Here is a 12,392-nt window from a genome sequence, read left to right on the forward strand (position 1 = left end):
TTGTCATTTCAAAGCCACCCTCTTAAATCCCAGTATTACAAATATCTTATCATTGCTGGGGCTGGAACTACTAAAACGCTGTTTTCATTGGTTAACAACACATTGTGTCCTCCAGTCCCTCTCACCTCCTAAGAAAATAGCCAAAATCCACAAACAGCTGACCCCACAGACCTTCTGCAGATCACCTCCTCCAGTACTCCTCAGCCCCCCCATCCAACAACAGGGGAGTGGTGGCCTAGTGGTTAGAACAGGAGGTTTGTTTTCCAGAGGGGGACACAAGAGGCCAGGTTCGTATCCCACAGATTATCACTCTGGGTCCCTGAGCAAGACCCTTAGCCCCAGAATGCTCCCCGGGCGCTGCACAATGGCAGCCCACTGCTCCCTGTAAGGGATGGGTTAAATGTAGAGGACAAATTTTGTTGTAATGTACATGTGCAATGACCAATAAAGATTATTATTTTATTATTACTAACTATTATTATTAACTATCAACCTTCCAACTTCCTTCTGTTGCTGATATTTCAGATCTGATCTTGAAATCTAAACCATCTACCTGCTTACTGGAACCTTTGCCTAGTTCTCTAGTTAAAACCTGCCTGCTCTTGACTCTGATCACTGCTGTCATACACTCCTCCCTCACCGCTGGGACTGTTCCATCATCTTTCAAATCAGCTGCAGTAACACCTATACTCAAAAAACCTGGTTTGGATCCTAACAAATTCAATAACCTTCGTCCTATCTCCAGCCTCCCATTCATCAAAGAACTGGAAAAAGCAGTTGCATCACAGGTTCATGCCCATCTTTCAAACAACAACCTCTATGAACGGTTCCAATCTGGTTTCTGCCCTCGCCACAACACAGAAACTGCCCTCTTAATAATCTCCAGTGACCTCCTGATGACAGCAGACTCTGGGCTATTAAGCATTCTCATCCTACTCAACCTCAGTGAAGCTTTCGACACTCCCACAACATTCTACTGGAACGACTGCAATGTATTGGAATATCAGACACACCTCTGGATTGGTTTACATCTTACCTCACTAACTGCTCACAATTCATTCAGTTGAAATCGGCCTGCTATCTCCAGTCTCCTCTGGTGAGTGGCGATAGCTGAAGTCCACAAACAGGATCCTGGTGTACATCCCTGGGTGGTTGGGGCATTGAAGGATGAAGCATCATTAAGCGTAGTCCCAAGTTGACTGCATTATCTGCCGACCACTTTGTCCGGTAGCCAAACTGCAGGGGGTCCAGCATGGGGCCTGCGATGTCTTTCAGGTGCTTCAACACCAGTCACTCAAAGGATTTCATGACCACAGACATCAGGACGACTGACCTGTAGTCATTTAATTCTATGATTGTGGGTTTCTTGGGTACTGGGATGATTGTGGAGCGTTTGAAGCAGGAGGGAACCTCACACAGCTCCAGTGACTTATTGAAGATCTCAGTGAAGATGGCTGCCAGTTGGTCTGTGCAGGCTCTCAGGCATGATGGGGTGACATTATCAGGTCCTGATGTCTTCTTTGTTTTTAGGCACTAAAATATTCTATTTACATCTTGCTCTGAGATTGTCATAACCAGTACCGGGAGACTCTAGAGCAGGCACAACAACAAAGACTGAGTAAAGGTTAAACAGTTCATTGAATAATATGAAAGCAGCAGGATCCAGATGTTCTGGTTGTGGCTGGTCGTCATTCTGGAGGACAAGATAGAGGTGAGTAGTAGGACAAGCAATTTAACAGATATGAAGTAGTTGAGATCTTACTTGAATCAGGTGAGTAATGTTCCAGGAGGAGTGAGCAAACCACAAAGACTGAGATTGGCAGGCTGGTGTGCTGTGTGAGCAAAAATCCTCCGGGAGGGGAGTGGTGTTGGAGGGTGGACAGGGAGGACTTAGAAAGCTGAGGCAGTGGTTCCCAACTTACTGGCAAGAACAGGTTTGATCTAGGAGACATGGAATGGAATGTCTCCTCACGGATATGTGATGGGAGTTTGAGGCGTACTGTGCATGGACTAATGATGGATTCGATTTAGAAGGGACCGAGGAATCTGGGTGCCAGTTTTCGTGAGTAGGCCTTCAACAGAAAGTTCCTGGATGAGAGCTAAACTTTTTGTCCGGGTGAATAGGTGGGTGCTGGTGACGTTCTGCTCTCTTCATTGAACCTTTTAGTGATGGTGGATGAATGTTGAAGAGCTATTTTGGTCTGATTCCAAATTCTTTTGCAGCGGATGAAGTGAGCACGGACTGAAGGGAGAAGGGTATCTGGACAGGAAGAAGAGATGGTTGGTAACCCAATGAAGACTTGAATGGTGACATTCAAGGGGAGAAGTGAGAGTTGTGTGCATATTCTGCCCAGATGAGGTGTTGGCTAAAGGACTGAAGGTTGTTGGTGCAGAGGTATATAAGAGTGTTTTACATTTCTTGATTTAGCCTCTCACACTGGCCGTTGGTTTGAGGATGGAAGCCAGAGGAAAGCCTGGTTTGAGCCCCAAAGATAGATGAAAAGTCCTTCCATACTTGAGGTGATTTCAACTGGAAGTCTGTGGATTCTGAAAACATAATTCATCAGCAGTTTAGCAGTGGCAGCAGCAGAAGGACGTTTAGTGAGAAAAATGAGAAGACAGGCTTTAGGAAAGCGATCTATGATGGAGAGTGTGACAGTTTTGTGGTGTGATGGTGGCAAACCTGTGACAAAGTCCACAGCGAAATGAGACCAGGGACGAGCTGGAATGGAGAGTGGTTGTAGAAGACCAGCAGGAGATAGATGGGAGTTCTTACTTCGGGCGCAGATGGAACATGCACAAACGTAATCTACCACGTCTTTGTTTAATGTGGGCCATCAAAATATCTGCGGATGAAGGAATGGAACCACTTAAACCTGGGTGTCCAGAGAAGACTGATGCGTGGGCCCAATGAATGACTGGGATCTCATGGAAGAAGGAACATAGATGCGCCCTGGGGGACCTCTGCCAGGATCAGGTTCCTGATCTTGGGCTCTTTTAACTCGTTCCCCAATGTTCTAAGTGAGAGAACCGATAACACAGGTTTGAGGAATGATGGTTATGGGTTCAAGATCGTCTTCGTCATCGGAGGAGAATTGCTGGGAGAGTGACTTGAGCTCGATGTTCTTTGAACCGGGTTGGTAGGTTATGGTAAAGTTGAATATGGAGAGAAAAACAGTGACCATCAAGATTGGCGGGAGTTAAGGTGTTTAGCTGATTGGAGATATGCCAGATTCTTGTGGTCAGTCCAGATAATGATGAGTTGTAGGGTGCCCTCCAGCCAGTGTCGCCATTCCGTTAAAGCCAGTTTTATGGCAAATAGTTCTCGGTCTCCAACGTCATAATTTGTCTCGGTTGGAGTGAATCGTCGAGAAGATGAAGTTTACTGTCACCGGCTGTCTTTTAGAAGAGAACTGCCCCCACCTCTAACATGAATTGGACCTTGGGATCAGGATAGGTCAGGATCGGAGCTGAGAAGAACCTCTCTTTAGGGTTTTGAAATGCTTCATCAGCCTCAGGGGTCCAAGTGAATGTTTTCTCAGTGGGATGCAAACCACGAAGGATAATCCTTGCAGGACAAGCTAGGACAGGACTTCACAGGTGAAGAACCTTGAAGAAGGAGACACAGCAAAATTAAATCCAAGGCAAAAATGATCATGGGAAAAAACATGGAGCAAGGTCAGCCGGTTGGGTTTACCACACTAGGTAAATCAACACTTTGACACCTCCTTACAGGTTCCAGCAGTTTATGTATGCTTCTTGATTACACCTTGATGCACAGTAGCTGCAGAGCTGCACCTGCCTGTCACACCCTGTAGGAGAGATGGAGAAACACACACTAACCAGCACAACCAACCTGCGCTCAGCTCCATGGCCTGACAGAGATCCTTAGTGCAGGTGTAGGGTCCGAAGGTAGGGGGGTGGTTGGTGTATGGCAAGAATTTTTGTCTGAATGGGATGGGGAGGAGTTGGGTTGAGGTGTGAAGAGCTGCTTTTCATACCTGCAATAGAAGCCATTCAACTGATTTGCCAGGCGAGGATTCTGCTCAGGGTTGAGGAAAGGGCTCCTGTAAATAGTCGGGTTTTGCACACCATTCCAAACAGCAGAAGTGTCTCCATGTGAGAAGCTTCTCACTGTAGCTTCTCTTCACTACTTTGATCTCCTTGGTCAGTTTGTTCCTGTCCTGCTTATACAGGGGCCGGTCCACAATGCTGTGAGCCTCCTCCTTATCCCTGCGCAGCTGTCTCAGATGAGAAGTGAACCAAGATTTATTGTTATTGTATGTGCAGAAGGTCAATGTCTGCACTCATATGTCCTCATAGAAACTGATGTATGATGTCACCACCTCAGTAAGTTGGTTTAAATCAGTGGCTGAAGTTTCAAAAACATTCTAATCTGTGCAGTCAAAGCAGGCCTGTAACATCCACTTGGACTCATCAGTCCACTTCATCCTTCAAAATTGTGTAGCAGTGGTCCAGAATGTTTTATCCCTGGAGGAACAATTAATGTGCTGTCTGTATTTGGGGAGTTCATTGGAGAGGTTTGCACTGTTAAATCCCCAGGAACAATGATGAGAGAATCTGGATGTTTTTTTGCCAGTTGTTTTTTAGCACCTGTGGAGCCTTGAGAAAATATGTAAGCGCCAACCAATACAGACAAAGGAGAACTCCCTCATTGAATAAAACGGTTTACATTTTATGAGAATTTACTCCACATCAGGTCTACATGTCTTCTTCAATGCTGATATTTCGGCACCAACCTTCGTTTATATAAAAGCAGATTCTGCCTCCTTGCTTTTTCCCTGATAAGTCCGCGTTGGGGTCCACTCTAAACAGCCTGGTAATTGCGCAGTCCGGGGTGTTCTCACTCAGCCTGGTTTTGGTCAAGCAGAGAGCAGCAGATCCACAGAGTGAAGGCAAGAGTGAGCGTAGTCAGTGCTGTCTAAGCTTCATGAGCACGCCAGCTCTCTTCCCTCTCCGCCGTCTCCGGCGGTATAGCCCAAGGAGACCTCTGTGAAGCTTTCGTTAATGAATGATGGTGAACAAATGCCAAGAGAAGACTGTCTAGAAGTTCCTCTCTGCTGAAAGAGACCACCTAATGGTGGCAGAAAGCACCACAAAAATACGAGAGAGCAAAGCTCTGAGGCTGCCACCAGCAGTGCCATCTTGGATCTTGGTTTTCTTTTTCATTTTATTTCAGTTTTCATTTTTGCAGAATCACCAATGAATTCTTTAAAGTGCAGTTTGGCTAATTGGTTTTCAATAGAGGGAAGTACAAGTACAAAGTTTTTAACAATGATGTTAAGCCATTGCTAATCACTAAATGTATATATTTAAATTTGAGTATCACTGTAAAATGTGGTATGTTTGCTATGTATTAGCCATTTGCTGGACTACAAGGGTTGGACAATGAAAATGAAACACCTGGTTTTAGACCACAATAATTTATTAGTATGGTGTAGGGCCTCCTTTTGTGGCCAATACAGCGTCAATTCATCTTGGGAATGACATATACAAGTCCTGCACAGTAGTCAGAGGGATTTTAAGCCATTCTTCTTGCAGGATAGTGGCTAGGTCACTATGTGATACTGGTGGAGGAAAACGTTTCCTAACTCGCTCCTCCAAAACACCCCAAAGTGGCTCATTAATGTTTAGATCTGGTGACTGTGCAGGCCATGGGAGATGTTCAACTTCACTTTCATGTTCATCAAACCAATCTTTCACCAGTCTTGCTGTGTGTATTGGTGCATATTCATCCTGATACACGGCACCGCCTTCAGGATACAATGTTTGAACCATTGGATGCACATGGTCCTCAAGGATGGTTTGGTAGTCCTTGGCAGTGACGCGCCCATCTAGCACAAGTATTGGGCCAAGGGAATGCCATGATATGGCACACCAAACCATCACTGATCCACACCCATACTTCAATCTGGGCATGCAAGTCTGGGTGGTATGCTTCTTTGGGGCTTCTCCACACCGTAACTCTCCCAGATGTGGGGAAAACAGTAAAGGTGGACTCATCAGAGAACAATACATGTTTCACATTGTCCACAGCCCAAGATTTGCACTCCTTACACCATTGAAACCGACGTTTGGCATTGGCATGAGTGACCAAAGGTTGGCTATAGCAGCCCGGCCGTGTATATTGACCCTGTAGAGCTCCCGACGGACAGTTCTGGTGGAAACAGGAGAGTTGAGGTGCACATTTAATTCTGCCGTGATTTGGGCAACCTTGTTTTATTATTTTTGGATACAATCCGGGTTAGCAACCAAACATCCCTTTCAGACAGCTTCCTCTTGCATCCACAGTTAATCCTGTTGGATGTGGTTCGTCCTTCTTGGTGGTATGCTGACATTACCCTGGATACCGTGGCTCTTGATACATCACAAAGACTTGCTGTCTTGGTCACAGATGCGCCAGCAAGACGTGCACCAACAATCTGTCCTCTTTTGAACTCTGGTATGTCACCCATAATGTTGTGTTTCAATATTTTGAGCAAAACTGTGCTCTTACCCTGCTAATTGAACCTTCACACTCTGCTCTTACTGGTGCAATGTGCAATCAATGAAGACTGGCTACTAGGCTGGTCCAATTTAGTCATGAAACCTCCCACACTAAAATGACAGGTGTTTCAGTTTCATTGTCCAACCCCTGTATGTCTACAGAGGGACATGGTTCATGTTTTATATTGAGCCTTCTGCCTTACTGTGAACTTATTCTACTGTGTATCTTATAGTCCCTGCAGGCTGGGCACGTTTCTGATGCATGGTACTCTGTGCAGATTGGATTGTCTAGTGCATTGAAATATGGAATCCAGTGAGAATGCTGATGTTGATGTTTGTTTCAAAGAACAGGGAAAGCTGTGAGTTTATACAATACATTTGAAGTTAGTCCATGCTTCTAAAGGAATAGCTGGGTAGCAACCAGGTGCTGCTATTTACACACATAAATTAACTGATCGTCAGTATATATTATAACTTCATTTTCAAATATCCCTGCCAAATAACAGAACACGTTGATAAATAAAACTAATAAAACTAATTATTTTCTGTTTTTTAATTGGTTTGCGCAAAATAAAGACTTCAGTGACACAATAGTTAGAAATGATGTGATTTTAAAAATTTGGTTCATAATGGGTCTGTTTAATAGCAACTATAGTAAATTATCCACTTTTTGTTTAAATACTTTCTCATCACAACACACAAAGAGTGCTTGGTGGGAAAGAGGTAAGATTCCTTTATTCCTCAAGTCTGCTTCCATTTGTGGAAATGTTGGGCAACAAGACAGGATTAGGACTTCTCCATGGGAACCAGGAAGGACGCAGATCCTGCCCTTTAAAGCTGTAGGGGACTCACTGTTTTGTAGCAGAAACGAAATGCAAAAACATCTAAACACATGATGGTTAACACAATGAATTTACTTAAGTCAGATGTAATTACAACAACAGTTTTTAATTATAGAGGCAGCACGATTTTAAGCAGCTCCACCATGTGTTGCAGGTTTGTTGCAATGTACAGGGGATGTGTGCATTAAGATTTATATTAAAAGCTCTGTGATCACTGTTTTTCAGAAACATGCATCTGAGAGCGCACCTGGCTTTGAACAGAGGCTTCAGGTGATGCTGCACAGAATGGAAGTGGCCAAAACTCCCCCTGCTGATACCAGGATGTGCCAGGTAGACAGGGTAGAAGTGTGTGTCAGTGTGTTTGTATAAAAACATTTCCCTTTTTTCCTTCATCCACATCATTTCAAAGCTTCATTTAGCTAAAAAAAAAATTGTTTAAAATTTATATATAACGCTGATTATTACAAATTTTTTTTTATTGTGCATGTCATTATTTCCCCAAGATTTGTCATATAATAGTTGAGAAGAGCTGTCAGTTCTTAAAGTTGTACGGAAACACCCCCATTACACCGTTCCTGTGTGTGGAGTAATTATTTTGGACCCTTGAGGAGTAACAACTGATTGCTTGATTAAAAGTTCTGGTTCACATGTTCTTGAAAAATGCTTAATGCTTTAAGCTAATCCTGCACAGTGAAAAAACAAGATTCCTTCACCAGCTCCTGTAGCTCTACAGTGAAAAACGTCTGACAGATAACAAGGGATCTGGTGATAATATGCTGAAGAGTAGTCCCATCGTTCAAATGTTGTAGTTTAATGTTGTTTAATGTGTCATCTACAGTATAAAGATGAGGAGCTGAGAAAAGCCGTCTCTGAAGGTAAGTTTGCAGTATATCTATAACCCTTTAATACACACACAATTTGCCAATATGATATGCAAAACAGTGAAATATCCAGAAGAAATTACCTCATTTGGACACAATCTTTTCTATATGCAGACTGATGGGTGTGTAAATGATTTAGTGTAAAGGGACAGTTGTACAGTTTTACATACAGTTACATGCAGTTTTTCATTCAAAGCATACACATTCACACATACACACCTATCACAGTCGGACAGAGACTTCTGCTCTTCATCATGACACCTGAAATGATCTTTTATCTTGTAGATGTTGATTATTAGATTGTTAAGCAATGTCCAAATACAATTTATTAACTTATAATAACAAACTGTTAGCTGGATGCATATGTGAATGCATTTGTGTAAAATAATGGTTTTTAAAGAAACAATCTTTTCTGCTAGTTAAGAAACTCAGTGAGGTTTTTAAATGAACACATTCTTGTCTTCCTTGTTGGTAACCTTGAGTTGTACTAAAGCTTCCAGTTAATGTTATCCAGTTATATAGGACCATCTCTTCTGAAACCTAAACAGACTAGATTATTTTTGAGCCTTGGTAATGTGCCCTGAACACACATGTACTAAACTTCTGTGATCAGCGCCTTGTGACATCATAATGGGACAACCTTTGTGTTCTGGTTAGTGTCAATGTTAAGGCAGGTGGGGAGAAGGTGGGGAGAAGGATAGGCTGCCAAACTCAGAGCCAGAGCCAAGGATAGAGCCCGGTGGGAAATAAAACAAGCTTGATACAGTTGTTTTAAAATTCAGTTTTTATTCATCATGTTATTTTTCAAGTTCCTGCAATGTAGTTTTTATCTAAATGTTCTAATTCAGTTCTGGATTCAAAATAGAGGAACCACCAAGACAGCGAGGCTGTGTCACAGAACCAAGAGCCTTCCAGCCTCAGCGTAAAATCCAGAGGCATCCAGAACAGCTGTTGGAGCTGAAACAAATAAAGAAAGAGAGGGCCAAGAACTGATTTTTAAATCTTCTCAGTTTACTTTGGAACATCTCTTTAACTAGTTAGATATCATGTCTGCTTATTTTATGTTCTTGTTTTTTAGTTAATAATCAATAATATATATTTGAATTATTACTAATAAGGGCACATTTGTTTCAGCTACTGACTAGATTGAATATATTCATTCTCCATTTAAAGCATCAATTTTGTGATCTTCAGAATAAATATATTGGTCTCATTCCTTTTAATAATGCAATTAGAGCTCACTAATTAAATAGGAGAAATTACCATTTTGACTGATTTGTTTGTCAGTCAGTCATTTTCTACTGCCTATTCCATAGTGGGTCACAGGGAAGCTGGTGCCTATCTCCAGCAGTCTATGGCCAAGAGGTGGAGTACTCCCTGGACAGGTCGCCAGTACATCACAGGGCAACACACAAACAACCATGCACACACTCATTCATACACCTAAGGGCAATTTAGAGTGACCAATTAACCTAACAGGCATGTCTTTGAACTGTGGGAGGAAGCCGGAGTACCCGGTGAGAACCCACACATGCACGGGAAGAAGATGCAAACTCCATGCAGAAAGACCTCTGGCTGGGATTGAACTCAGGACCTTCTTGCTGCAAGGCAACAATGCTACCAACTGCGCCACCGTGCATCCCTTCATTTGTTTGTTGTTTTTCATTTATATTTTAGGCACTAGTGCCCTTTATTTTTCACATTTTTCGAAAGTGAGTAACCCCTTAACCCCTGCACCACTGTCGCTACGCCCAGACTAACGTGTGATAGAACTTTGAGACTGATAGAAGGACATACATATAACAGAGAATGAAATGGTTTGTGATTTAAATACATAAGGGATTAGCCTGTCAACTGATGTAATGGTCCATTGTTCCTATGTTGTTCCTATTAAGTTGAAACATTTAGACTAGGCACCAGATAGCATAAGTGGTGGCATTATAAGTATAGTGTTAGTTTAATAGAAGCAGCATTTTGAGCATGTATGAATGGAGTTAACCAAATTGCCTGGTATGTGAGGTAGACAGATGCTAGACATCCTGACCTCAACATTTTGCTCTACTTATGCTATCGCTTCTGCCCATGATGTGTCTGAATGCCCTCGTGTACACATTGTTTACAACATTGGTTCAACGTCAATATCTGATCATATCAGCCTTTTCAAGATAAAACCATTCAGCCTCACCCAAACCTAAAATCCAATCTCTATCAAATGGCATCAAGCCCTGGTAATGCTGTCTAAAGGCTGTAATAAGCTTTTTATGTTGTCTGCTCTGATCTAAACTGGCTGCTTTGACTTGAAGCCATATGCTCCAACAAGCTGTAGCAATGTCCTATTTATGATGACATCTCTGGTCTCTGGTGCAAATCCCTAACAAACTAAATCCATTTGAGTGGCATGCCAATGTTTTCCTGCTCTTTGAACATTTTCTTGTTTTTTAATGATATAACCAAACTTACTTTATACAATTGCACATGAAAATCCAAAAAGATGTGGTGTGCATACAGCTGAGTTCAAAAATGTTCATACCACTGGCTGATTTTGTTTCTGATGGGAAATGAGACACGTTTCTCTTAAAAGAATTGTAGAATGTAAGAATGTAAAGCGAGTATTAGTTTCAAATATTAATTTATAAATGTTGACATGCCATTTTATGAAAAAATGGCATGTTGTATTTATACCTTTCTCGACCATCAATGGAAAAATCCTTATTTGACATTACAGTAATTGTGATATGAGCGAGAACTCTGTGGAGATTATTTACTGATCTGATAGTATCTTAGGACAGTGACTTCGGTCAGAGAATATGCGAATAGACTTTTCAGCTGACTTTAAGGATGAGTTGGACAAAGGTGGTAATAAACCTACAGGTTAATCAGGAAGTGCGTGGTCTCGTTGAAGATGTCATGAAGAAAAGGCAGACTGATCATCAGTTTCTCTGTCAGCTGGGGTTTATCATTTTCCCAGGGTGTCCTGAGTCTTTTTCACCACTGCCATGTTCATTGCAGTGGGAGAAAGCGCAGCTCAGCACTTAAACCAAAGAAAACTGAAGCAAAAACTCATCTGAACAGAAATACTTAACAGCGGCTCTTTGACCCAATTGCTATGTCAATACACACCGATCCCACAGTGCATCGCTACAATGTAGAGATATACATGAACTACTCTGAAGTCTGTAACTGAAGGTCTATACAAGAAAAAACCAAATTCTTCTCAGACTCAGAAATCTGTGGGATTATGTGGTCTCTAGAGTCTCTAATGGTCAAACTAGGTAAGTGCAGTAGCAAATATACCACATAACCAATATGAGCCCTGTGAGGGTCTAGTGTCATTTTACAGGCTAACGCAGAGCTCCATTACAGGCATATAAATATATTAAACAAAGCAACATTCAGAGTAGGTATGCATTATAGAATGAAAATCAAGGTAGCAATTGAAGTCAATTAACTTCCTATGACACTCTGCTAAATGCACTCATAGGGCATGCAGACAAACAAAAAAAAAAAAAAACAAAGATACAGAGCAAACGTATAGTGTACTTTAGCATAAACTGCAGTGCTACAGATAACAACTTTTTGGTCACTTTTTAGTCAGCACACAGGCTGGCCACCATTACCAATAATCAGCACCGACTAGGGAGACAACACTTAAGAGGAAGTGAGGTCACGGACTGCATCGTCAAATTAAGAGCGCAGAAAATGTTACAAATCAAACTACAATAATTAAACTAGATACTAGCAACTTTTTGCATTTTTTAAATGAAATTTTGACAGTTTCTTATTGGTGATGAGCTCCAAAGTCAATGGCTGGAAGGCCACCAGAAGGCCAGATTTTTTTAAGATTGGATTCCAGATTCTTTGCCAAAACATCCAAAACATTGATGGTATTTTCAGTCAGAAGAAACTTGTTGGTAAAATTAAAAGATTAAGTTAAAAATAAATCCATCAGCGGTATGAATCATTTTGAGCTTTAGATGTGTCTCTGCTCTAGCACACCTGATTCAAATGATTATATTCCATCTTCAGCTGCCATCAAGTGTTGCAGAAGCCTGTGAACCACAGCTAATTTATGTCAGATGTGTGAAAGCAGGGAAACACTTAAAACATGCAGGACAGTGGATACTGAGGACCAGTGTTGAGAACCACAGATCAATACCATTGC

General features: G+C 41.9%; 1 protein-coding gene across 1 annotated transcript in view; it reads left to right on the plus strand.

Annotated features, from left to right (window-relative positions):
* Positions 1-12,392, plus strand: part of carmil2 (capping protein regulator and myosin 1 linker 2) — a 129,072-nt gene that overhangs the window by 96,752 nt on the left and 19,928 nt on the right. The window contains exons 31-32 of the mRNA XM_047389929.1: positions 7,575-7,679; positions 8,188-8,224. Coding sequence (XP_047245885.1) covers positions 7,575-7,679; positions 8,188-8,224 — 142 coding nt within the window. The remainder of the gene's footprint in view (positions 1-7,574; positions 7,680-8,187; positions 8,225-12,392) is intronic.

This window comes from Girardinichthys multiradiatus, chromosome 2 (genome assembly GCF_021462225.1).
Source record: "Girardinichthys multiradiatus isolate DD_20200921_A chromosome 2, DD_fGirMul_XY1, whole genome shotgun sequence".
NCBI lineage: Eukaryota > Metazoa > Chordata > Actinopteri > Cyprinodontiformes > Goodeidae > Girardinichthys > Girardinichthys multiradiatus.